The 27,332-nt window shown below is 41.7% G+C and overlaps 1 protein-coding gene across 4 annotated transcripts in view; it reads right to left on the minus strand.

The window, feature by feature from the left end:
* The window catches only part of nlrx1 (NLR family member X1), a 68,896-nt gene extending 43,477 nt beyond the window's left edge, over nt 1-25,419 (minus strand). For 3 of the 4 annotated variants that reach the window (XR_007946102.1, XM_051958320.1, XM_051958319.1), the window contains exons 1-3: nt 25,243-25,419; nt 23,670-23,723; nt 18,505-18,617 (exon numbers count right to left, since the gene is read on the minus strand). Coding sequence is in view for 3 of the 4 variants with exons in the window: in XM_051958320.1 (XP_051814280.1) it covers nt 18,505-18,617; nt 23,670-23,723; nt 25,243-25,247 (172 nt within the window). In the remaining variant the exon portion in view is untranslated. The remainder of the gene's footprint in view (nt 1-18,504; nt 18,618-23,669; nt 23,724-25,242) is intronic. The other variant, XM_051958321.1, reaches the window with a different exon arrangement.
* Between the last annotated feature and the right edge of the window lie 1,913 nt (nt 25,420-27,332).

The raw sequence follows: 27,332 nt of genomic DNA on the forward strand, positions 1-27,332 counted from the left end.
GTCTCTCTCACTTCTGATTGGCTGTGAAATTGGAGGGATTTTTTATGTTTTCAGAGTTTCATGAAAGAAAAGCATAAAGATGATGAGCCAAAAGATATTGCTTGATTTAGCCGAAATTTTACGATTGACATTGGCTTATAAAAGAAAGAAACAACCCTGGGTCCATGCCATATTGCAAACTAGGAAAGAGCATGGAGAATACCACCATTTAATGCCAGATCTCAGAAAAGATCCAGAAAAATTCCAGGACTACTTTCGCCTTAGCCCAGAACTTTTTTCCAGCGGACCATTAATGTATAGGAGCGGACTGTACTGTGTAACATGCTGTAAGCTCATTGGTCAGTGAGTGAAACCCTCGCTTATTGGTTGAAGCTCCAGGCAACAGCGACAAAAGTTGAACAGTTTTCAACTTTCTTGTATTGCGTCGCAAGCCAGTGGGTGTACGTCTACGTGAACGCGCGCAAAATTTCACATGCACGAATGTCGCCGTCGCGTTGTTGGGAGGGGGGAAAGCGATGTTCGTCTCGTCGCACAACAGCCATGGAAAATGAATGGAGCGCGACTGTTGTCGCCTCCCGTGTGTCGAGCCCATAAGCTGTTATCAGGGCCAGTGGAGGTCATACAAAATATTAGGATTTTTGGATATATGTGAGTAAACACTGTAGGATCCACCAGCCATTATCAACAATGAAACAGAACCAGGACAGGGTTTTGTTCCCCCACCTAAAGCTCTGGAGTCCTAGCACCTCTGCAGCCACAGGATGGAGACGGGCTCCCCTTTTGATCAGCGAAGCAAGAGGGACACCAGGACACCTGGACACCACGCCAGATGTGGGACATGTCTGGCATGGGGGCGCAAAGCATCAAGTCACCAGGAAGCGAGGCCAAGAGCCGACTTTAAAGGATTCCCCCCAATACAGACCTCAAGGATGTGTATTGGACCTGGACCTGGATCAAGAGACTGGCTCAAAACCCCCAAGTACCACCCAGCCTCCAAGGAACCAAATTGATGGCAATAAAAATTCTGAATGATTCCTGAACCACAGAAGGGAAGAAGCTCAGAAACCTGGAGGACCACTTCAAAGACATTCCATTCACAAACAAAGGAACTCTGGACTCACCTCAAAACTAACAAAGACAATCATCTCCCAATTCTGGACAAAACTCCTTTTATGTACATCCATTTCACCAAACAAGTGAACTTTTCAATGACTTCATGATGAATCTATCTCCTGCCTTACTTTTAATATTTTTATTCCTCCTGATTAGTATCAATGCCATAATTTTAACATGTCTGCCAATTATTCAGTCTGGTTTGAACAGGGAATTGTAAAGCTAGGTGATCTTTTCTGTGATACAGGATTTCTATCCTTCCAGCAACTGCAACAGAGACATGGTTTAGAAAATAGTCATTTTTTTTAGATATTTACAAATCAGGCACTTTGTTTCTAAGGATACTACATTGTTCTCCAGGAATGACATCTCAGAGGTAGAACGTGCCTTACTGTTGCAGCCGTCTATGAAACATATTAGGTTTTTTATAGGGTACTGAATTCAAATTTAAGTTTGTCTTTAATTTCTCAGAGTACAAGGGAAAGCGTGGGAGAGAGATCTTGGAATCTCTATTGAGGTTTCAAAATGGGAGAGGGTATGGCTGCAGGCTATGAAAATCTCTATTTGTAACCGTACTAAGTCAACCCAATTTAAGATTCTCCACCGGATTTATACAAGTCCAGCCCTGAAAAATAAAATGGATTCTAAGACTTCCTCTATCTGTTGTAAATGTAACACTGATGTTGGTAATTTCATTCACTGTTTCTGGACATGTGCAAAGCTGCAAAAACTACTGGTCAGGCATTGTAACAGAACTATGTGCTATTTTCGGAGTATCAATAGACCTGGACCCAATGTGCCTTCTCCTTGGTTTTCCTGATCATCATATTGTGAATGTAAATCATAAAAGACTCTTTAATCTATTGACTTTTGCTGCCAGAAAGAACATTTTGCTTTTCTGGATTAAAGACTCCGCTCCCTCCAAAAAGTGCTGGCATAACCTGATCATGGACAGTATCCCTAATGAATACATTACTTGTTTGTTGCATTCTTCTTTGGGAAGTTTCCATCAGCTCTGGGAGCCATACTTAAAACACATTGGTCCTCAGCTCTCATCTTCCATTTTACTTGGCTTCCCTAGTCGTAACTAGGTATGCTACCTCACTCATAAAAAGTAAATACTTATATACTTTTGTTTAACTTCTATTTTTATTCACTTCTGCTGTAATGTGCTAATTGCTGTACTCTTGATTGTTATTGTATACCTACTTGGACCTGTGTACATTTTGCCTGAGCTTTGTTCTGTGTTCTTCAAAAAAATAAAAAAAATATTTAAAAAAAAACAAACAAACAAACATGTCTGCCGATCACATATGAGCATGTTTGGTATCATTTTAATCAGCTATCTATCAGTAATGCTCCTAGATAAACCATGTTCACCAAATTTCAATATTTTGGAAAGTTATAGAAATTACCTGAAAATGTAACTCTGTGAGGGACATCAGCCCTCCCTGACGGTGTTAATGATATGCAAAGGCCCACTTAAAAAGACCACATCTGAAACCACCATTTTGAGTTCTCCTGAATTTTGAAGTCGACTTGCTATCCATCACTCTGAGGCTCCACTCTTTCCACCGTTGTTCCGACCCGCTTCCACAGGTCAACCGGACCGCACGCATCATGGTCAATCTTCGTCATCATCATCATCACGGGCACGCAAGTACCTTTCAATCACTGAATACTTGGTGCATTCCTCCTAAAACCATTCATTTGACAAATTTTCACATTGGCAATTCCCAGAAGTTACGGCTGCTTTCAGGTGTGGTCTTCTAATTCCTTCCTCCCAGAGCGCCATATTATAACGTAATATTCTCCCAATATTGCGTCGTAATATTGTACTCTATTCCTTCCATTCCCTGTCATTCACATTCCGCTTACTGTTTGTTTCGTGTTAGTGTTTTGTGTTGTATGTGTATTGTTGTGCTCTTAGTTGACAGACGTCATTAATCATAGTTAGCTGTTGTCTTGTAGTTGTTGTTAGTAAATAAATGTTTTAGTAACTAAATCCAGTTGACTCAATTGTTTATTGTTCACATTTTGGTCCCTAACTTGTATTTTGATTCCAGCTACCCAAATTCTACTCATAATCTTATTGAGCTAAAATAATTCCCTTGATTACTTTATGAGGTTCCAGACAGCATAGGATGGTGGTGTGTAGGATGACCCTGGTGGTGAAGAAGATGAAGAGGGCAAAGGCAGAGCAGAGGACCAAATGGTGGAAGCTGAAAAAGGAAGAGTGTTGTATGACTTTCAGGAAAGAGTTGAGGCAGGCTTTGGATGGTCAGGAGGTGCTTCCAGATGACTGGACAACTACAGCAAATGTCATCAGGGAGACAGGTCGGAGAGTACTTGGTGTGTCGTCTGGAAGGAAAGGAGATAAGGAGACCTGGTGGTGGAATGAGGAGGTGCAGGAGTGGATCCAGAGAAAGAGGTTAGCTAAGAAGAAGTGGGACACTGACAGGACTGAAGAGAGTAGACAGGAGTACTGGGAGATGCAGCGTAAGGTGAAAGTAAAAGTGGCAAAGGCCAAACAAGGGGCTTACGATGACTTGTATGCTGGGTTGGACAGTAAGGAGGGAGAGACTGACCTGTATAGGTTGGCAAGGCAGAGAGACAGAGATGGGAAGGACGTACAGCAGGTTAGGGTGATAAAGGATAAGGATGGAAGTGTGTTGACAGGTGCCGATAGTGTGATGGGAAGATGGAAAGAGTACTTTGAAGAGTCGATGAATCAGGAAAATGAGAGAGAACGAAGAGTAGAAGAGGTGACTGTTGTGGACCAGGAAGTAGCAAAGATTAGTAGGGATGAAGTGAGGAGGGCATTGAAGAGGATGAAGAGATGTGCAGAGTTGTGGCAACTACAGAGGAATAAAGCTGATGAGCCACACGATGAAGCTATGGGAAAGAGTAGGTGAAGTTAGACTAAGGGCAGAGGTGAACATCTGTGAGCAGCAGTATGGTTTCATGCCAAGAAAGAGTACAACAGATGCAATATTTGCTTTGAGGATGTTGATAGAGAAGTACAGAGAAGGTCAGAAGGAGCTGCATTGTATCTTTGTACATCTGGAGAAAGCTTATGACAGGGTGCCCAGAGAGGAACTGTGGTTTTGTATGAGGAAGTCTGGAGTGGCAGAGAAGTATGTTAGAGTTTTGCAGGACATGTATGAGGACTGTAAGACATTGGTGAGATGTGCTGTAGGTGTGACAGAGGAGTTGAAGGTGGAGGTGGGACTACATCAGGGATCAGCTCTGAGCCCCTTCTTGTTTGCTATGGTGATGGACAGGATGACAGACGAGGTTAGACAGGAGTCTCCATGGACTATGATGTTTGCAGATGACATTGTGATCTGTAGTGAGAGCAGGGAACAGGTGGAGGAGAAGCTAGAGGCGTGGAGGTTTGCCCTGGAAAGGAGAGGAATGAAGGTTAGCCACAGCAAGATGGAGTATCTGTGTGTGAATGAGAGGGACCCAAGTGGAAGAGTGAGGTCACAGGGAGAAGAGATCAAGAAGGTGGAGGATTTTAAGTACTTAGGGTCAACAGTCCGGAGCAATGGAGAGTGTGGAAGAGGTGAAGAAGCGTGTACAGGCAAGCTGGAACGGCTGGAGAAAAGTGTCAGGTGTGATGTATGATAGAAGAGTTTCAGCTAAAATGAAAGGAAAGGTTTACAAAACTGTGGTGAGACCAGCCATGTTGTTTGGTCTGGAGACAGTGTCCCTGAGGAAAAGACAGGAGGCAGAGCTGGAGGTAGCAGAACTGAAGATGCTGAGGTTCTCTTTGGGAGTGACCAGGATGGATAGGATCAGGAATGAGTACAAAAGAGGGACAGCACATGTTAGAGCCTTTGGAGATAAAGTCAGAGAGGCCAGACTGAGATGGTTTGGACATGTCCAGAGGAGAGAGAGTGAATATATTGGTAGAAGGATGCTGAGTTTCACACTGCCAGGCAGGAGGCCTAGAGGAAGACCAAAGAGGAGGTTTATGGATGTGGTAAAGAGGACATGAAGGTAGATGGTGTGAGAGAAGAGGATGCAGAAGACAGGGTTAGATGGAGGCAATTGATTCGCTGTGGCGACCCCTGAAGGGAAAAGCTGAAAGGAAAAGAAGAAGACGACTTTGAGGTTTTTCTTGTCTGCAGTAAGATATGTTTCAGATGCTGTATTATTATTTTTAGGCTAACTCAAATATTTCGCTGGCCGAAAACTAGTTAGACTACTTAATAATTCTGCACAAAGTAATCTTAACCCCATTTACCGTAACATTTCATTTTTTGGTTTAGAAAACAATTTAAACTTTACAAATACATATTTGGAATCCTACAACACTATTTAGTTGTTCCAGTTTGTTATTTGACTAAAAAATAATACATTTTTTAGTTTGAAATAGGTTTTTGACAGACTTTCAAAATATTTGTGTTTTTTCATTTTGATGACAGATGGTCGCATAAATTTGTTAAGCACTGTATAGCATGCAGTCTTCAGTTTTCTAGGATGGAATAGTTGAAACCAGGGCTGTCAAAAATATCGCATTAAATGCAGATTAATCCGGATCACTTCCGGGTCGTGAGGGAGATGGCAGCATAGAGCGAGGTCTCTCGGCATTAGAGTGTTATTTTGCCCCATAAGAATATATGAAGAAATAAGAAAGGACAATAAGAGAATAAGTAGGGGGCGAAGATGTCGTCTAAGCAAAAAAGCAGAAAACCGGGCCAAAATACAGAGAAAAACAACGAAACGCAGCAACACGAGGGTGCTAAAGTTAGCATATCTGCCGCTAGCCTGAATGATGCTGAAATGGACGGAGGGGAAGGACCCGTGAATCTGACTCTCATCCTCAGAGAAATACGCGATTTCAGGCAAGATAACAAGAAGCAAATGGAAGATATAAAGACTGAGATTGCTAAGACCAATGCAAGAGTGGAAGTGGCTGAGACGAGGATTTTAGAGACCGAAGAAAGGCTACAAAATGCAGAGGAGGTGATGGCAGAAATGATAAAGCTACAAGAACAGCAACACGCTAAGTTAAGAGACCAGGAAGGGCGCTTGAGGAGGGAGAATGTACGGATATACGGGGTGCCTGAGGGCGCGGAGGGTGAAGCCAGAGAGATTACTCCTTTTGTGGAGAAACTACTCAGAGAAAACCTCGATATCCCGGCTACGATGGAGCTACAGATTGAGAGGGCCCACCGCGCGTTGGGGCCACGGCCACCGGTAGGAGCACAACCTAGATCGATCCTCGTCAAGTTTCTCAGCTTTAGGAAGAAGGAAGAGGTGATTAAACTGGCGTGGCAGAGAAAGGGCTTCACCTGGAATAATTCTAAAATCTACCTCGATCATGACTACGCGCCTGATATCATGGTGAGACGGCGGGCCTACGCGGAAACACGGAAAGTCCCAAAGGAAAATAACATCAGATTCCAGACTTTGTATCCAGCTCGGATGAGAGTTTTTCACGCAGAAGGAACCAGAGTATATGAAACAGCAGAGGAGGCTACAGCGGACCTGGCAAAACGAGGCATACCGGTAAAGGTGATCACTCAACCGGGTTCGCTCCTCGAAAGAGTGCAGCGGTGGATGTGGCAGCCGACGAGGACGCAGCGTACACCCAGGGCGAGCGGCGGTGTACCGGGCTACAAAGAAAAGCTGCAAGTATTCCGACGGGAACAGACTGAAAACACGGGATAAATGACATTAAAAAGCTATGGGCCAGGTAAACAACTTTTAGTTTGAAAAATGTAATCTTGAATTTGACGGCAAAACGAGTAATAATGTGTGAGCCGAGACAGCGAATGTCTTTTTTTCTTTTTTTTCGTTCCATATGACTGTCATCACAGCAGAGGGCCCTCCTGCCCAACGGGTTAACGGAAGCTATCCCTTAGTGTTTGGGGGAGTAAGTGATCGGGCATTACGGTTTGAAGTCTTTGAAGTTGTTCATTCTTCTTATGTTCAGAAGGTTAAGAGTGTTGGGTTAAACTGTTTATATTGTTGGTTTATGGGGGAGCAAATATTGTTGATCAAGAGAGGAAGCTTTAAGGTGCTTTACATCAGATGAGAGGGAATAATGTGCAAGGTGAGCCAGTGAAGATTATATCATTTAATGTGAATGGAGTCTTGAACCCAATTAAAAGAAGTAAGATCCTGTCAAAACTGAAAAAAGAGAAGGCACATGTGGCCTTCTTGCAAGAGACTCACATGAGTGACGCTGAGCATGTAAAACTGAAAAGAATGGGTTTTAAACATGTGTTTTTTCCTCACATAAATCAGGCCATAGGAGAGGGGTGGCTACCCTTATACTAAACACACTGAACTATGAACATATATCAGAGGCAAAGGACGATAACGGACGATTTGTTAATATTACCGGGCGAATAGAAGGCGCTGAAGTAACTTTGTTGAATGTTTACATACCACCAGGAAGTGATTGGTTGTTTTATAGACGTATATTTGACTTAATGGTTAACTCCAAGGGGGTGGTCATATGTGGGGGAGACTTTAATATTAGGTTAAATCCAGTACAGGATTCATCAAGAACAGTTGTTCAAGATAAACCCTTAATTAGAAAAGTGAATGCAATGATGAAGGAATTGGGCATCATAGATGTATGGAGGGACCTACACCCAGATAGTAGGGATTATACTCACTTTTCGTTTCCACACTCAGTTTACTCCAGGTTAGACTATTTTTTTATTTTTAGTACAGATAAGTTTAGAATTAAGGATTGCAATATAACTGCAATTGACTTGTCTGATCACAGTCTAATATCCCTGAACCTGTTTTTAAACAGGAAAAGTAAAAGATCAAATTGGAAACTTAATTCAAATATTTTAAATGACCCCAAAATAGTGGAGAAACTAAAAGGAGAAATTAATGAATACTTAGACTTTAACGATACAGGGGAAATATCGCCAATAATGCTGTGGGATACTTTAAAGGCAGTATTAAGAGGAAAGATAATTTCCCTCACTACTCATCTAAAGAAATTAAAAAGGCAGAAATTAGCTGATTTACAGGGACACTTAAAACAATTACAGTTTGCTGAGAGTAAAAAAATAGACCCTGAATTAAGACAGAAGATCAAAAAGTACAAGGTGAAATTAATGACATTTACACACAAGAAACACAGCAAAGATTAATTTTCCTTAGGCAAAAGATGTATGAAGCTGGTAGTAAATCCGCAAAATATCTTGCATATAAGCTGCGTAAACAGCAAGTGGAAAATACAATCTATAAAATAAAGAATCCCAAAACAAAAGTGATTGAATGTGAAATCAATAGAATACAAGAGAGTTTTGAAACCTATTACAGAGAGTTGTACTCACAACCTCTAGCTTCTGATGAACCTGCAATAGACACTTTCTTAAAAACTTTGGAACTACCAGCACTGACTGACATGCAGAATGAACACTTAATACGGCCAATATCAGCTCAAGAGTTAAACATAGCTATTACTAAATTAAAGGCTGGAAAGTCCCCAGGCTCAGATGGCTTTACCACTGAGTGGTACAAATATTTTAAGGCACAATTGTCTCCATTACTACTGAATACTTTTAACTGGATCTTACAAAGTGGAGAAATACCACCTTCTTGGAGGGAGGCGATTATCTCAACTATTCCCAAAGAGGACAAAGATAAACTAGAGTGTGGAAACTATCGTCCTGTCAGTGTTCTTAATTTGGACTATAAATTATTCACAGCCATTCTAGCTCGTAGACTTGAAAAAATTTTGCCTGACTTAATACACTTAGATCAGACGGGGTTTATACAACAAAGGCAAACATTAGATAATATAAGAAGGACTCTACATATTATGCAACAGATAACAAACGGGAATAACAAAGCAATGATAGTGGGGTTAGACGCTGAGAAGGCCTTTGATTCAGTCAGGTGGGTGTTCCTGTATAAGGTAATGGAAAAATTTAAATTTCACGAGAGATTCATTAAAGTTATTCAGTACCTGTATGATAAGCCTACAGCCCGAGTAAAAATTAACGGTGACCTCTCTAATTCCTTTGTGCTGATGAGGGGGACAAGACAGGGATGCCCCATTTCTCCTCTCCTTTTTGATCTTTTTATTGAGCCTCTGGGCCAACTAATCAGACAGAGTGATTTAATAAAAGGCATTAAAGTTTCAGGGGTTGAACATAAGGTGGCACTTTTTGCGGACGATGCGCTGATATATCTAGAAGAACCAGAGGCATCCTTTGAAAATTTGATGTTAACTCTGACAGAATACGGCAAACTATCAGGTTACAAACTTAATGTATTAAAAACACAGGTTATGATGTTAAATGGCTCTGTTTCAAAAAAGCTGCAGGATAAATATGGCCTTAAATGGGGAGCCAATGAATTGAAATATTTAGGAATCACGTTAACGAGAGATATTTCAAATTTATTAGAGGCTAATTATGGGCCTATATCTTTAAAGATCAAGTCAGATATTCAAAGGTGGAGCCTTATCCCTTACCTGGGCCTGAGTTCAAGAATAAGTGCCATCAAAATGAGTTCTCTCCCCAAGTTACTGTACTTATTTCGCACTCTACCAGTAGAGGTAAAAGAGGATCAATTTAAGGAGTGGGACAAGTGGATCTCTCGCTTTATCTGGCAAGGAAAGAGACCCAGGATAAAATTTAGTGTTTTGCAGTTAAGGAAAGAAAAGGGAGGGATATCTCTTCCATGTTTAAAGTACTATTATTATGCTTCTCAGTTAATTCCATTGATTCATTGGGGCAATACGGAGTACAAGGCAAGATGGAAAGAACTTGAACTTAGTTTTGCAATTAACTATCCCTTACAAGCCATAATAGCGGACAAAGGACTGGTAGATATAATTGTCGAGGTAGGAAACCCATGGATAAATCAGACTCTTAAAATATGGCAGAAGGTAGTCAACTTGTGTGGAATTCAGGGAATGTTAAGACTCCTCAGATGGTGTGCCTACGATACAGATTTCATGCCCAACAAAGGTGATAAGAGATTTGAGTCATGGATAAACAAAGGATTAACAACATATCTCTCATTCACGAGTGGGGGGGCATTGCGGAGTTTTGATTTTCTTCAGGAAAAACATGGACTGGAGCAGAATGATTTTTTTAGATATCTTCAACTGCGCCATTACTTTAATCAAGAGTGTAAATTTAATAATACACACGTGGACAAAATTGTTGGTACCCCTCAGTTAAAGAAGGAAAAACCCACAATTCTCACTGAAATCACTTGAAACTCACAAAAGTAACAATAAATAAAAATTTATTGAAAATTAAATAATCAAAAACAGCCATCACTTTTGAATTGTTGATTAACATAATTATTTAAAAAAACAAACTAATGAAATAGGGCTGGACAAAAATGATGGTACCCATAACTTAATATTTTGTTGCACAACCTTTTGAGGCAATCACTGCAATTAAACGATTTCTGTATTTGTCAATGAGCGTTCTGCAGCTGTCAACAGGTATTTTGGCCCACTCCTCATGAGCAAACAGCTTCAGTTGTCTCAGGTTTGATGGGTGTCTTCTCCAAATGACATGTTTCAGCTCCTTCCACATATGTTCAATGGGATTCAGATCTGGGCTCATAGAAGGCCACTTTAGAATAGTCCAACGCTTTTCTCTCAGCCATTCTTGGGTGTTTTTGGCTGTGTGTTTTGGATCGTTGTCCTGTTGGAAGACCCATGACCTGCGACTGAGACCAAGCTTTCTGACACTAGGCAGCACATTTCTCTCCAGAATGCCTTGATAGTCTTCAGATTTCATCGTACCTTGCACACTTTCAAGACACCCTGTGCCAGATGCAGCAAAGCAGCCCCAAAACATTACTGAGCCTCCTCCATGTTTCACCGAAGGGACAGTGTTCTTTTCTTCGTATGCTTGGTTTTTGAGTCTATGAACATAGAGTTGATGTGCCTTACCAAAAAGCTCCAGTTTGGTCTCATCTGTCCAAAGGACATTCTCCCAGAAGCTTTGTGGCTTGTCAACATGCATTTTTGCAAATTCCAGTCTCGCTTTTTTATGAGTTTTTTTCAGCAGTGGTGTCCTCCTTGGTCGTCTCCCATGAAGTCCACTTTGGCTCAAACAACGACGAATGGTGCGATCTGACACTGATGTACCTTGGCCTTGGAGTTCACCTTTAATTTCTTTGGAGGTTGCTCTGGGCTCTTTGGATACAATTCCAACGATCCGTCTCTTCAATTTGTCATCAATTTTCCTCTTGCGGCCACGTCCAGGGAGGTTGGCTACTGTCCCATGGGTCTTGAACTTCTGAATAATATGAGCCACTGTTGTCACAGGAACTTCAAGCTGTTTAGAGATGGTCTTATAGCCTTTACCTTTAAGATGTTTGTCTATAATGTTTTTTCAGATGTCCTGGGACAATTCTCTCCTTCGCTTTCTGTTGTCCATGTTCAGTGTGGTACACACCTTTTCACCAAACAGCAGGGTGACTACTTGTCTCCCTTTAAATAGGCAGACTGACTGATTATGAGTTTGGAAACACCTGTGATGTCAATTAAATGACACACCTGAGTTAATCATGTCACTCTGGTCAAATAGTTTTCAATATTTTATAGAGGTACCATCATTTTTGTCCAGGCCTGTTTCATTAGTTTGTTTTTTTCAATAATTATGTTAATCAACAATTCAAAAGTAATGGCTGTTTTTGATCATTTAATTTTCAATAAATTTTTATTTATTGTTACTTTTGTGAGTTTCAAGTGATTTCAGTGAGAATTGTGGGTTTTTCCTTCTTTAACTGAGGGGTACCAACAATTTTGTCCACGTGTGTAAATTTAAATACAATGAGTTGTATAAATTTCTGGTCTCAGCTTACAAAGCAACACCTAAAAAAAATCAATTTCTATGCTCTACAATGCCCTTCTAAATACAAAAGATGAGGACACACTTAATACTAAAGCAAAGTGGGAAAAAGAAGCAGGAATGAGATTGACAAAGGAGACATTGGAAGAAGTTTGCTCATTTCAGTGGTCCTCAACAAGTTCAGTGGACAGGAGGGAGCACTGTTGGAAAAACATTATGAGATACTTTAAAACACCATATCAAGAACAATACAGGGATAACAACCAGTCATGTTGGAGACAGTGTGGCTCAAGAATAGCAAATCATTTTCATGTTTTTTGGGATTGTCCTAAACTAGGCTTATATTGGAAAGGTATTCATAAGACATTACTTGAGATATTCAAAATCCATGTTCCTTTAAGTTTTGAAAATCTGTATCTGGGTCACACTACTGGCTTAACAAGGAGTGATACAAAACTGTTGCAGGCTCTACTAGCAGCAAGTAAGAAGTCTATTACAAAGAAATGGTTAAAACCAGAGCCTCCTGTATTAGAAGAATGGTATGGAATAATATTAGAAATTTTCAGAATGGAGAAGTTGACATACTCCTTGAGGACACAAAGGGAAAAATTTTACATTGTTTGGAACAAATGGATTAAGTTTATAAAGCCTCTCCGTGAAGATTTTGTATGACTCACAAGATCACGAATGCTCCTTCTTACCTTGGTTATGTTGTGATTTATAATGACAAGCCCCCCTGTTTATGTGTTCATGAATTCTCTTTTATTGTATATAGTTTTAAAGGAAATGCGGACTAAAAGTCTTCTGTAGAGGCTACAACAAAATGGGTTGGAATTCTTGAAGGTGGAGGCAGGAGACGAAGAGACTGTCAAAGCGGAGTGGACTCATGGACAATACGGAATGGAGTAGTCATTCTCTCTGTAAACCAAAAACCTGAAAAGGCCTAAGTGGAAAATATATGTTCATGCCCATTTTATGTTTGTCCATTGCATAACCAAAAAACTCAAATAAAAATATAATTACAAAAAAATAAATGCAGATTAATCCATCGTCATGATTAATCTGATTAAATATTTTAATGTAGTCAATGCCCAAACTCACCCAGCTGTCTGTTCCACCCCCCACCTGTCAGTGAATCTCCAGCTTCCCGACAGACAGACAGCAGCTTCTGAGGTTGGGCAACTTCACATCCAACACCCGCACCATCAGCACCGGTGCCCCCCAGGGATGTGTTCTCTCGCCACTGCTCTTCTCCCTGTTCACAAGTGACTGCACCTCTTCCCACCCCTCTGCGAAGCTCCTGACGTTCAGAGATGACACCACTGTTGTTTGGTCTCATCCACGATGGTGATAAGTCTGCCTACAGACAGAAGGTGGAGCAGCTGGCTGTGTCGTTGTTTTCTCCTGACTACACAATATTAGAATAGAATAGAATCACTTTATTCATCCCTGAAGGGAAAGTCAGTTGTCAGGTTTGTCTTGTCTGTTTAATTTTGAATTGAATAGCCTGACTGCTGATGGCAAGAAAGATTTTCTGAATCTTTCAGTCCTGCAGGGATAGGAGTCGTCCACTGATGTTTTGTTATTCACTGAGGCAGATGTGAAGTGGATGATCCATGTTTGTCAGAATGGCCTCCATCTTGCTCAGTGCACGTCTCTCCACCTCATCCTCCAATGTGTTCAATCTGATTCCAACCACAGAGTCAGCTTTTTTAATCAGTTTGTTCAGACGCCTTGCATCCTTGTTCTTTATACTGCCTCCCCAGCAGACTGCAGCATAAAACAGGACACTTGCTACCACAGACTGATAAAACATCTGCAGCATCTTACTGCAGATGTCTATTGATCGAAGTCTTCTGAGGCAATAAAGTCAGCTCCCTTTTTGTAGGTGAAGTCTACGTTTGTAGACCAGTCTAACTTATTATCAAGGTGGACACCTACATATTTATATGATGTCACCATCTCGATGTCCACGCCACAAGTGTTCACTGGCTGAAGAGGTGGTTTGGATCTGCGGAAATCTACGATCATTTCCTTTGTCTTTGAGCCGTTGATCAGCAGACAAATTAGGCAGGTGGTCATAATGTTATGCCTGATAGGTGTGGATTGTTTAGCTCGTTATTGTGTAGGGACGTTTACTTAAAGGTACTCTGGCAACCCATCCATCCATCCATTCTCTATACATATTCTCTATATATAGGGTCGCGGGGGGTGCTGGAGCCTATCCCAGCTGACTTGGGCGAAGGCAGGGGACACCCTGGACAGGTCGCCAGTCTGTCGCAGGGCTACATATACAGACAAACAAGCACACTCACATTCACACCCAGTGTTTCCCCTCCTATATGACCGACAAGGCGGGCCGCCTCGCTGGTATAGGCCACCGTCTCATTACAATTTTGCCGACATTGCCACCTCACCGGTCCGCGCCAAAAAAAAAGAAAAAAGTAATGCTAAATATTAGAAAGCATTGACACATAAGTCCGGTATATTCGCCGCTGAAATCAACAAGCCAGAATGGCAGCCTTTCCTCGCCGTGGCTGAAGACAGCAAGGCACATCCCCATTGGTCGGTAACACTCAGTTCTCGTATGACATCCCGCGAGATCATGTTTCAAATGTCGGTCGTTCCGATTGGCGAACGTTCCTAGCGTCAACAAGCATGGCGGACAAGAAGCAGCGCTCCATCGTTTCGTTTTTCGGGGCTAAAAGCAGGTGTGTATCACAGACATATGTCAAATTAAGTATCAAAACTATTGCATGTCATCAAAATAAAGTGAGCAACGCAGTGTAAGCATCGATCTCGCTTCCTTTACTGAGTTTGCTTACTGTTTTGTTTTCCGTGGCGATACGAATTGACAGTGACTGCAAAAATGGCTCCCGTTAAAACATTTAGGCACGACAAAACCTGTTCTCACAAACGAGACAAATGATTTCAACAGAATATAAAGCTCCTAGTTTCTTTTGATAAAATGATTTATAGAGTGCCCGAAATTATATCATTCAATGGCAAAACAAATTCTGTGTTCAAATTCTAGTTCTGTGTTCAAAAAGGTAACAGTTTTGAAAACAGAACTAACTCCTTCAAAAAACCAGTTGTTAACCCAGAGTTGAAGTTTTCTTTCACATTTTTAAGTAAAATGAAGGTCATGACATATCCTTTTTATTATAAATAAAAATGAAGTGGGAATTTGGTACCTAACATGTAGTTGTTTCTAGAAAAAAAGTAAAAGTCACCACTTGATTCCAGATTCAAATCCTTTGTCATCTTTTTCAAATTTGTAATAAGAACTGATGTGGCATTTTGGAATGGCTTGTGGAAATCTGACCAGAATATAATATACTGGACTAGTTGACATGTTTTGATCGCAAGGACAAGTGGGTTTATATTTGTCATATTTTCTCCCTACCACTAATTTTTAGAAAAGAAACATGAAAATTTTATTTAATTTAGTTTTTGGAAAATGGCTACAAATACAACAAAATGTGCTCCAAATTGTGCCAGAATCCCCCATCTTGATTTTCAAAATTTTGCCCCCGGACCCCCCTAGTTACTTCACCGATGCTACACCCCACCACCTCACAGCCACTTCAACCCCGGGGAAACACTGCACACCTACGGGCAATTTAGAGTTATCAATTAACCTCAGCATATTTTTGGACTGTGGGAGGAAGCCGGAGTGCCCGGAGAAAACCCACATATGCACAGGGAGAACATTCAAGCTCCATGCAGAAAGATCCCAGGCCCACCCCGGGATTTGAACCAGAGATCTTCTTGCTGCAAGGCGAAAGTGCTAACCACTACGCCGCTGTGCAACCCAATATCTAATATTAACTGTGACCTCTTCCTGCAGGAAATAGCCACTTTTGCATGTGACGCACCACATGAAGTAAAGCAGTGTGTAAGCTTCGTCAAAATCTCTGGTGGCCCGTACAGGAAAACACGGGCCACCAACTCCTGCCAAATCTAAATTTCTGGTAGCTCGTACAAAAACCTAGTGGCCCGTGCTTCGCGTTGTTTACATAAAATAAAAAAATAAATATAACTTCTCCGGAAGTCAGTTTCTTTTAATGAGCTCTTCTCTTACAACCTGCTTACCATTAGAATCAAAATAATCAGTCTCTTATTACAAAAAAAAAAATCAGTCTCTATTCATCTTTACAATCACAACTAAGTTGAACTAGATGTCCATCTACATCAACATCTTCAAATTGTGCCAGTCTCTTGAGCCCAGCAATGGCATCTTCCTCAGTCATTTCTGGGTCAAAATCATCCAGAAACCCCTCAACATCATCCTCCATGCCTTCCTCTTGCCATTGAACTTCCTCCTCCTCCTCCTCGAGGCGAAATGCTGTGGTTTGTTTTAGTATGACAGAGAAGAAACATTTTCATTTATATCCCGCTCCGTAAGTCTGGATGGGATCTGTAGTGACTTTGCGCATGCGCGATTCATCTGCCGTCTGGCCGCGGAGTGATGTGTCCTCTAATCCAGTGGTCCCCAACCCCCGGGTCGCGGACCGGTACCGGTCCGTGGGTCAATTTTTACCGGGCCGCACAGAAAAAATGCATAACTTACATTATTTCTGTATTATTTATTATCCGCTTCTGAACGATGTTTTATTTTTTAAAATTAAAATTAATTCTCTCCTCCACATCTGTCTGTGACTCACTGATGTACTTTTTCGCATTTCATCAGTGAAATGACATTTGCGTTTCGGCATTTTCTTTCTGTTCGAGTGTTCTCTCGCAGTGTGCCTACCTGCCTGTCAGCCTGCGAGTGAGTGAGTTTGGAGAGTGGAGCGCCTCTGTACTGATTTGTGAATGAATGAATACACGTTCCGGGGTTCGGCTCAAACTCCGCCTCTCAGAGCGTGTTTCCAAAGGAACCATTCAATGTGAATGATAAATACACTGGTCTGTGACGCGCTCAAGCTAGGCAAGATCAAAAACCCGGACATTTGAAGGACTTTATAAACGCCGACCGGACAGGCCGGACAGCGTCTCAAAAGAGGACATGTCTGGGCAAAAGAGGACGTATGGTCACCCTAGCTGGTGGTATCATTTTATATTGTTGTATTTATCCGCCACACCTTAAAAGCCGGTCCGTGAATATATTGTCTGACATTAAACCGGTCTGTGGCACAAGAAAGGTTGGGGACCGCTGCTCTAATCAGACACTGGGACTGCTGCGGGGTTACTGAACTGACAGCCTGCGCTTTGGGAGGGAGAGGGAGAAGCTCACAGCAGCACCTGCTGCTCGTTGAGGAGAGTAACTGCAGAATGATCCGAGTTTTCCTGTCAGAGTCTCCAAAATGGCAGAAAAAGCCGCTAGATTTGTCGCTAGTCATTTTTGACAAAAAAAGTCGCTAGGACGCTTTGAAAAGTCGCTAAGTTGGCAATACTGCCTGCGCAGAACAAAGCGAAAGGTTAGAAATCTTTCAATTTATTTATTTATTTATTTGTAAATGCTTGTCGCGCGGCCGGGCGATGAGAAATGTATAAATTGTATCCATTTATCGCCCAGGCATCGTTCTGGTGGCTTCGGCCAACTTGGCGACCGCGAACCTTACACACTGGTAAAGTTCTGTTTAAACAGATTTAACCATTTTAAATTCCCCTCATTTATAAATAAAATCAGCCACAAGATTATCAAATGATGAAAAATGGTTAAAAGCACTTGGATCTACAAAATGACTTGAGCACAAGCACTACAATCAATGATGCACCACTGTTGCTAAAAACGTAAAACTGAACTGACCACTTCTACTACTACAACTACTAATAACTGTCTCATGCAGCCGAGGACACTACTTTTTTTAAAGAATCCTTATTACCACTTCTGTCAAAGTGACTCTTGACTGCACCGTTCTCTTATCTACTTTCCATGTGTCTATAAAAGATAACTGCAAATTGTACCATGCCTGTTACGAGTTCTGTCACTTGTACTGTTTCTGCTGTCATTAATGCAGCTAGTGGCAGCTAAGAGCACTGCGCCAATTTGATATGTCACATGTAACATAAGTTTGCCTACCTTCTATACTCAGCCAGTGAAAAAACACAATATCATCTGTGGCCCTGAAGCAGCTTTGTCATAAAATAAACAACACATTGGCAAAGCACAGGAGTTGTGCTCAACAAGTCTACAGAGCACCATTCAACGTTAGACTTTTTATGTTGGCCATGTTGGCTGGTACTGTGGCTTGGCTTACTGAAGACTGGAAACAGAACAGAGCCATTGTTCATGGTTAGAAAAAGGTCTGATTTAAAGCATGCTTTACAAAATACAGTTTGAATGGATATTTACCAGGCAGGGAGGATTTAATCTAATATGCATCCCAGGAGTTTCAGGATTCACTGTTATATCTCCACCTCTGTTGCCACACTGTGATGATTCATTTTTTAATTCTGCTTCTATTGGTCTCCCAATGTTATGGAAAACAAAATTGCTGGAGTTCCCTTTTATTCACAATGAAGGTTATCATTTCTGCTGCTACAACTACTAGCAACTACCTGACTGCTATAGGTATGCTAAAGAAAGTAATATGTTGCTGTGTGAAAAGGCAATAAAGATTTAAACTGTGTGCACCTGGTTCTGAAGGGGTGGAGCAGAAAGCCCTGCAGTGAAAGACCGTTGCTGGACACAGGGAAGCCTCCACCCTTCTCTTCCACCTCCACACTGTGAGAAGTTTACTTAGCCCTCTGGAAAAAACACAACGCATTACATTGGTAGGTTCAGATAGTGTTGCTCACATTCTTTATAAAAACACACAAAGACCAGTTGGAAAGGTTATGCTGGTCCCACAGTCAACAACTCACTTTCCTCACAATGCGGTCCGTTCAAACAGACTGAATCTGAGTCACAGTGAGGACTACTGTGCAGAGAACAGCTGCTATTAAGCTGTTTGCAGGTTGTAGCAGGTTTACTTGCTTACTCCAAGGCATTTTTGCAGCTAAGTAAAGTTATGCCTCTTAAAGCTGCTGTCCGGAGTTTGAATCGCAGCGTCTCCCAAAACGCTGTTGGTCCCACCCTCCCTCCCTCTGATTTCGCCCCTTTATTTGTGCACGCGCGCAGTACCTGAGAGGAGTGCCCGGAGTGCTGCAGCATCTTGCCTGTTTTGCTGTTTTCCCATCTTCTGCATTTAGTACATTTAGTAAATAATAAAGGAATTACATTAGAATGCTGTATTGAGTCTAACTTGTCCTAATACCAAAATAACATGAATCTGCTAGGACGAACGAGTAAAGTTTCAATATGTGATTACACTCGTGTATCCCTCTCGATGACGTTGTTTATCAAACTTAGTGCATTTACGCGTGTATATGTGTTAGATTGTTTATTTATTTCTATCTAGAGTTCAGAATTGCATGACTCCTCTGACGAAGAGTATGTCCCAGACGCCCCAACATCTTCCTCCAGAGGTCGGGCATCTAAACGAAGCCGTCAGGCGGGCTATGGAGGGCCGTGGTCGGGGAGCGACGCGAGCACCCCGACCACAGCATCTAAACGAAGCCCGCAGGCGGGCTATGGAGGCTGTGGTCGGGGAGCGACGCGAGCACCCCGAGCCAAAAAACGTCCTGCAGTCTCTTGGCCTGACAAGCCGTGGGATTGGTAACTTTTCTGAAAGTTGCTGATCCCTGATGCTCTCTCCTCCACAAGCAAAACAAATGTGCGCGCGGTTGCGTAGTGCGTAGCTCGCCCACCTCTGCATGGGCTTGCTTGCTGTGCGCGTAACCGTTGATTGACAGCATGACAAAGCTGAAGCTCGAACTTGATTGGTCGACAGCAACCGGCGCTTTTTGGAATAACATGGGGGTCTATGAGAGGAAGGCGGAGCTCAGGAATAAATTTTCATATCGCGTTATACTAACTTTATATTATAGTATCGAACTAGACTAACACATTTAAGCTTTGTTAAAAAATGATACATAAATTGAAAACAAACGGAAACTCCGGACAGCAGCTTTAACCTGACTAAGACCTGTTTAATGTTGCTCTGAGAATAACTCGGAGGTGAGAGAGGTTACTGAGAACTTGCCTCTAACACGCATCAAATGGCATATGCGATACAGCAATTATCACAAAAGCTGTGATTATGTTGAGCTAAATAAATATACTAATAATTATTTAAAAGCTGCAGTCAATTCCAGCCATTTTCAGTACAAAAAAATCGCTAATATTCTATTTGTAAATAAAAAATATGACGAGAAGTACAGGGAATATTGGACGCACATCGCAAGGTGCATTTCCTTGAAAACGACCGATTCGTGGATTTTATACCGACTTCAGGACATGTTTTGGACAAAATAGTTTACTGGCTTGTGTCGTCTGGATGTAAAAGGTTGGATTATGGCCGTTTTTTGTGGAATATTTTCATCTGTGTGTAATAATGAACCCGGAAATGTGAGTCGCGCTGTGTGCGTTGAAGCCGTGTATAGAGAACGGATGGATGGATATTCGTTTTTTGTCGGACAAATGTGTTTTTCTCACCCGCTGTGGTAATCACATCTGAAAGTGGTTTATACCGGCGGATTCATGAGAATCTAAGCTTTCCATCGGCGTATAGTGTTTGTATAATCGTGTTTGCAGCCTTCGGACATTCTTGAAATTCCTATGCAAATTAGTAAGTGTACCGCCGGCGGGACACTGAAGTTTAACGGGTTAAAAAAATAACAATAATTTGAATTAAAAAATAAAATGACATGATATTGACCAATTTCTGACACTGAAATAGTTAAGTCATTCATGGCTCTGGAGCTGCATTTACAGTGGATGTAAAGAATCTACACTTTTCATTTAACCTTTTAATGCACAACATGGGTCAAAAGTGACCCAAATCCAATGAAAATGGGTATCTCCTGACCCACACTGCATACCAAAGGGCTAAAAAAGGCAGGTTTTAATGATGCAAAGAAATACAGTTACTAAATGCACCAATCAAATTAAAATGTTAAATACTAATTAGTATTCACTTGCTATCAATTAAAGTGACTGTTTACCCACAATAAGATCAAGCTAATGACATTTTCCTGACATCTTCTTGGTAATATTCTAAGACCTTACAAAGCAAGCAAGGGGTCTTAGTGCTGAAAAATCTCAATCAGGAGAAGGTTACATACATTTTTTCATTGTCATGGCAATGCAGATTCCCACAAATTATTTACTTAGCTCAATTCATTTCTTCTTTCAGAACCACACATACAAGAGCCTTTGTTAAAAAATAAAGGAGCAAAAGGTAAAACTTTTGAGCGCAATCTAGCCAATGCCCGCTGCCAGCCACAACCTTAATCATCAGTGAAATTATACAGTCCTTCTAATCAACACAACAAGTTAGATAAAGTAATAGTAATAACAAAATGAATAAACCCTTGGTCAGACACACATCATAATGTATATCGTAAATTGCATGACTTTTCGTGGATGCTATGGATTTCAGAAATATGGCAAACAATACAAAAACCCTGTTTCCTGTTTCATTTTGAATAATACATTGCAGAGAGGAACAGGAGAAATTGTCTCATAACTGCTCTGGCCCTTTACACATTATCAGGACTGTGTCAGTGGTGTGGGCTGCTGTACCTCTAACTATACCCAAAACAATGTCTTTCATATCAGTAGGCTAAAAATATTTGTGTAGTCTCAGAAAAGTGGCTGGATTCACACACAAACAGGGTGACATAAACACTAACCAAGCCAGATCTACTATACAGTTACTCACTAACCAGCAGTGTAACAGGCAAAGCAGCTGGAGAGAAGTATGGGAGATGGAAGCAACCTGCATGAGATTCATCAAAACTTAAGGGGGGGGGGGGTCTGTAGCAAGCCAGCCATGGAGTAAGACGTCTTCTTCAGAGCTCCTACAGATTTATTAACATTCCTTAGTAAACAGCCAATTTTGTGAGAAAACTAACCGAAAAACTCACTCAAGCTGCTCTGCAAACTTGAGAGGTCAAAATGTCTGTGTAATTTCTCATTCATCCAGGTCATGGTTATCAAAAGTTGTTTAAATCAATTTACTGGACTTTAAGAAAGTCCCTTGAAGATGTCTTCAAGGATAATTTAAACAACTTTGGATTAAGAGGTCAAACTACTCGGGCAACTTTAACCCGAATGGCTGAAAAACTTCAAAAATACAAGTAGGGTGGTGGCTCAACCCAGCCTGGAAGGACCATGAAGCAGCGTATGCCAGACGACCCCAGCACACCCTCCCAGGCCCAGCCTCAAGACACAGATATGACTGCTGAAGAAATGAAAAATAATATACTTTCATCTCTGAGAGGAGAAATTTCAAAAATCATAAGAGAAGAGCTAAAAAGTGCACAGGCAGAAGACTTCAACGTCTTGAAAGCTGAATTAAAAGCAGTTCGGTCAGAGATTATGAACAATAACATGGCAATCCAAGCTGAAATTACAGACATGCAGACGGACATACAGGAGACAAAAGACGGACTATCAACATGGTCTGACGACGCGGCTTCATTACAAACTACAATAACCAACCTACAGACCCAAGTGAAAACTCTAACGGACCGATGCGAGGACACGGAGGGGCAAATGAGACGGGGGAACATCCGTAGCGTCAGCACTGACAAGCAGCCAGATTCCAGCATGGCTAAAGTTATCAGAGAAGTCCTAGCCATGAACCGCGACATAAAAATTAATCACTCTCATCTCCTCTCTCATGGAGGCTTGCACTGAGGCAGACTTAGCCACTAATTCAAATACATGGCTGGAATTCAAATGGAAAGTAATAACCAGATTCCTTAGAACATCAGTAATAACAGCTAAAATGAACCCAGCATGTCCTAACTCATGCTGGAGAGGCTGTGTGACACATATCCCAAATCACACTCACGTTTTGTGGTTATGTCCCAAACTGTTCATTTTTTGGAAAGATGTTTTTGATGCTCTCCAGCAGGCTTTTCAACAAGACATCCCACAAGACTTGGTAATTGCAGTATTAGGGGTAATACCTAATGGCCTGGATGGGAGGGCCAAGAAATACCTTTTAAAAACTTTACTCACAGCAGCTCTGAAGTGTATAACTACTAGGTGAACAAAACCTGATCCCCCTACATATAACATCTGGATCCAAAAGGTGTGGGACAAGAAGCAGATTACCTATACACTAAGACTCCAAAAATCTATGTTCACTGAACAATGGAGGCCTGCCTTGTTCCTGTTGACTCAATGATACTTCCCTCTTAAGAATACCCCCACCCCCCACCCCACTATCTATTTTCATGCCTACATATCATATACACTCATTGTATAACGACAGCGTTGGTTTACTAATTATATCTGGGAGTGGACAATCTGTTGTGAAGGTGTTTATTTATTTTTTTAAATCATTTAATTATTATTTGTGTTATATTTTATTTACTTATTTTTTGTTTGTTTTGTTTTCTCTGTACTGTTTTGTCTTGCTTAATTTGACGTTGTTGTTTTGTCTGGCAACTGGAAAAAAGGGGGGGGGGGGGCAGAAACTTGTATTATCTACACTGTACGAATTCCAAGAAATGAGAATAAAGATTAAGTTCTTGAAAAAACTTAAGAAAGGGCCAGTGTCTGACTGCTTCATTAAGATAATGTTAGAGGATATGCCATCTAACAAAAAAGCTACCTGTGTATCTATCTGTATCACCTGGTAGATACACAAAACTGCTTTGCATTTGCACCGCAAAAGGTGAGTTAGTCAATGAACATCATGATTGGCTTTTAAACCTTTGTATCAAAAGCAACTTGTTACTGACCTGTGTAGTAGGCTCATCCTTCTTTTTTGCTGGGTCTCTGTGTCAGGGAGAGTTCTGTGAACAGTGCAAATAATCAATCAACCAACTGGAGTGAAAAGGAACTTAAAGGTACCCTGCCGGATTAAGGTGTTAGAAAACTATGTTTTGGTGAGTTAATTGTTGTTTTCTTTGTATCTCATGCTTGCGCACATGAATGCTTCCATTTGTGCAAGACTGCAGTGAGATGATGCTAACAGCGCCACATTTCTGCTCAAAATTTAGATAATTCTACAATTTCATTTAGCAGATGCTTTTATCCAAAGTGACATATATCTGAGAGTAGATTCAACACAAGCAAGGATCTATTCAGGAGAAAACAACCTGGATAAGAGCCACAAAATAAGTTCAAGTGTGATAATAGGACCTTGGTGTCTACAGGGAGTGCAGGAAGTAATATGGTTTTCTTTTTTTAATTATTTTTTGCAGTCTGTCAAGTGCAAAGGTGTTGAGTGAAGAGCTGTTTTTTAGTCTTTTCTTAAAGACTGAGAGGGACTATGCAGATCAAACACAGTTTGGTAACTCGCTCCACCACCGGGGAACCACAGAGGAGAAGAGTCTAGCTATGGCTAGCTGCCAGTAAGGAGTTGCAGTTGTTGGTGCGTGATATTACAAGAGCCTGTACCAGGAGTTCTGCTGCATGTTCAGACAGGAATGGTCTGATCTTCCTGATGTTCTTCAGGACAAATCAGTACGACTGAGCAACAGAGGCCACATGAGCCTTGAAAGTTAGCTGGTCATCGATCATGACACCCAAGTAGATTAGACTTCAGACATACACAATATGTTTTTTTTGGAGGAGGCTACCTGAACATTAAGAGAACTTTGCTTATTTAATGAAATTAAACAGAGTTCCTGTAATGATTTAAGTCAAAATATTGTGACTGACACTGGCTGACATTCATTCCACTCTGTGTCAAATACTTTGGACAGGAACACTTTCTGCTCTTCTCTTAAACCAAATCCTACACCTGATATATTTGCATTTTGTGATCAGACACTTTTTTTTTTTTTTACAATTCTGCTAAAATATTAGGTGAAAGACTCATAACAGCAAAATTAAATTTAAATTTCAAAGTTAGGCCAACTTATTCTGTATGAAGAGCATATAAAGTCAAGAACACTGTACTCAAATTCCATTTTTGTTGACCGTTCTGGAGTAATCTTTTGAAGGTAAACCAGCTTCTGCAGACTACGAATAGCACAGGCGTATTAGGAGGTCCTGGTGGCAGGTTTTTGGTCAGAATAGCAGCTCCAGCAGAGGAGAGGACCTCAGCTCCATACTGGTACAAGTACATGGAGCACTGGACAGCGTCCCTAAGTCTGACGGTCCTGCAGTTTTCTCAGGTGCCCTTGCAGCCGGTAGTGGCGACTAAGAACGTGGAACTATTTGCAACAGTTTCCAGGAAGCATATGCAAATGTAGCTAAATATTACATTTACAGAACGACCTTTCATCGTTAAAACACCTCAACTGTAAATTTGATTTGATGGAGATTTTATCGTACCAGTTAATTAGCTCACTGCTAACTACTGACCTCATGCCGTGTCAGGAAAAACAGAGGACTTCAAACATAGCGCACCTTACTGTCTTTGTCTCCAGTCGGTCGCAGTGTCCGGACACTGAGGCTGACTCATGTACTTTCGTTCATGGTAAGTTCTGTCAGATGTTCCACATTCTGTTCCGCTTCGCGTGCGAGAACCTTCCGCTTCAACGTCCGTCTGAAATTTTCACAATAAAATAGTGCTACATGTAGACGCTGTGAACTGCAGACTGCGGTTGCAGTGAATGCTTACAGTGCAGTCAGAGCAACCTCGAGACAGGCTCAGGTCTGGGCACAGCCACCCCTTAAACCTCACTGATCAACATCTCTGGTCTTATAGGTCAAGTTAATTCACTGAAATCTGGTGTCTTATTTTCTGTGAACGCAACGCCCGAGTCCGAGTGCAAGTGAAAGCAGCTTTGATCACCACTGAAAAGATCCCGGAGTGCCCTGGAATCTTCACTGCTCAAAAAAATTAAAGGAACACTTTTTAATCTAAGTATTGCATCAAATCAGTGAAACATGTGGGATACTGATCTGGTCAAGTAAGTAACTGAGGGGCTTTTTAGTCACTTTCAGCTGCTTTGGTGTTCAGAAAATTAACAACAGATGCACTAGAGGGGTAACAATGAGACAACCCCCAAAACAGGAATGAGTTTACAGGTGAAGGCCACTCACATTTTTTTCCTTCCTAATATTGTCTGACTGTTTTTCACTAGTTTTGCATTTGGCTAGGGTCAGAGTCACTTCTGGTAGCATGAGGCGATACCTGGACCCTACAGAGGTTCCACAGACAGTCCAACTCCTCCAGGATGGCACATCAGTGCATGCCATTGCCAGAAGGTTTGCAGTGTCTCCCAGCACATTCTCAAGCGCATGGAGGAGATTCCAGGAGACAGGCAGTTAGTCTGGGAGAGCTTGACAGGGCTGTCAGAGGTCCTCAACCGATCAGCAGGACAGGTATCTGCTCCTTTGTGGAAGGAGGAACAGGATGAGCACTGCAATAGCTCTACAAAATGACCTCCAGCAGACCACTGGTGTGAATGTCTCTGATCAAACAATCAGAAAGAGATGTAATGAGAGTGGTCTGAGGGCCCAGCGTCCTCTAGTGCCCGCTGTGCTCGCTGACTGGCACTGTGGAGCTCGGCTGGCAACACAGGAATTTGCAAGTCCACCACTGGTGCCCTGTGCTTTTCACAGATGAGAGCAGGTTCACCCTGAGCGCATGTGACAGGCATGAAAGGGTCTGGAGAAGCTATGGAGAACGCTATGCTGCCTGTAACATTGTTCAGCATGACTGGTTTGGTGGTGGGTCAGTGATGGTGTGGGGAGGCATATCCATGGAGGGACGCACAGACCTCTACAGGCTGGACAATGGCATTCTGACTGCCATTAGGTATCAGGATGAAATCCTTAGACCCATTGTCAGACCCTACATTGGTGCAGTGGTCCTGGATTCCTTGTGGTGCACGACAATGCCCAGTCTTATGTGGTAAGAGAACTCATGCAGTTCCTGGAGGATGAAGGAACTGATACCATTAGCTGGCCCCCATGCTCACCTGACCTGAATCCAATAGAACACCTTTGGAACATTATGTTTGTTCCATCCGACACCATCATGTTGCTCCTCAGACTGTCCAGGAGCTCAGCGATGCCCTGGTGCAGTTCTGGGAGGAGATACCCCAGGACACCATCCGTCGTCTCATTCAGAGCTTGTCCCGACATTGTCAGTCATGCATACAAGCACATGGAGGCCATACAAACTACTGAATACCATTTTGAGTTGCTGCCAAGGAATTTCAGCAAGATGGACCACATCAGTTTTTCACTTTGATTTTGGGGTGTCTTGAATTTAGCCCTCCTGGGGGATTGATAAGTTTCATTTCCATCAAACAATGTGGCACTTTTCATTCCTAACACATTATCCAGTCCATATCAATGCTAATATCCAGTTTGTTTTTTCCCCGTATTGAAATATGATGTATTTTCAAAGTGTTCCTTTAATTTTTTTGAGCAGTGTATTAAAGGTAGATAGAGAAGGGTTCAGTGCATCCAGAGAAGTCCCCTAGCAACCTAGGCGTATA

This window comes from Acanthochromis polyacanthus, chromosome 13 (genome assembly GCF_021347895.1).
Source record: "Acanthochromis polyacanthus isolate Apoly-LR-REF ecotype Palm Island chromosome 13, KAUST_Apoly_ChrSc, whole genome shotgun sequence".
NCBI lineage: Eukaryota > Metazoa > Chordata > Actinopteri > Pomacentridae > Acanthochromis > Acanthochromis polyacanthus.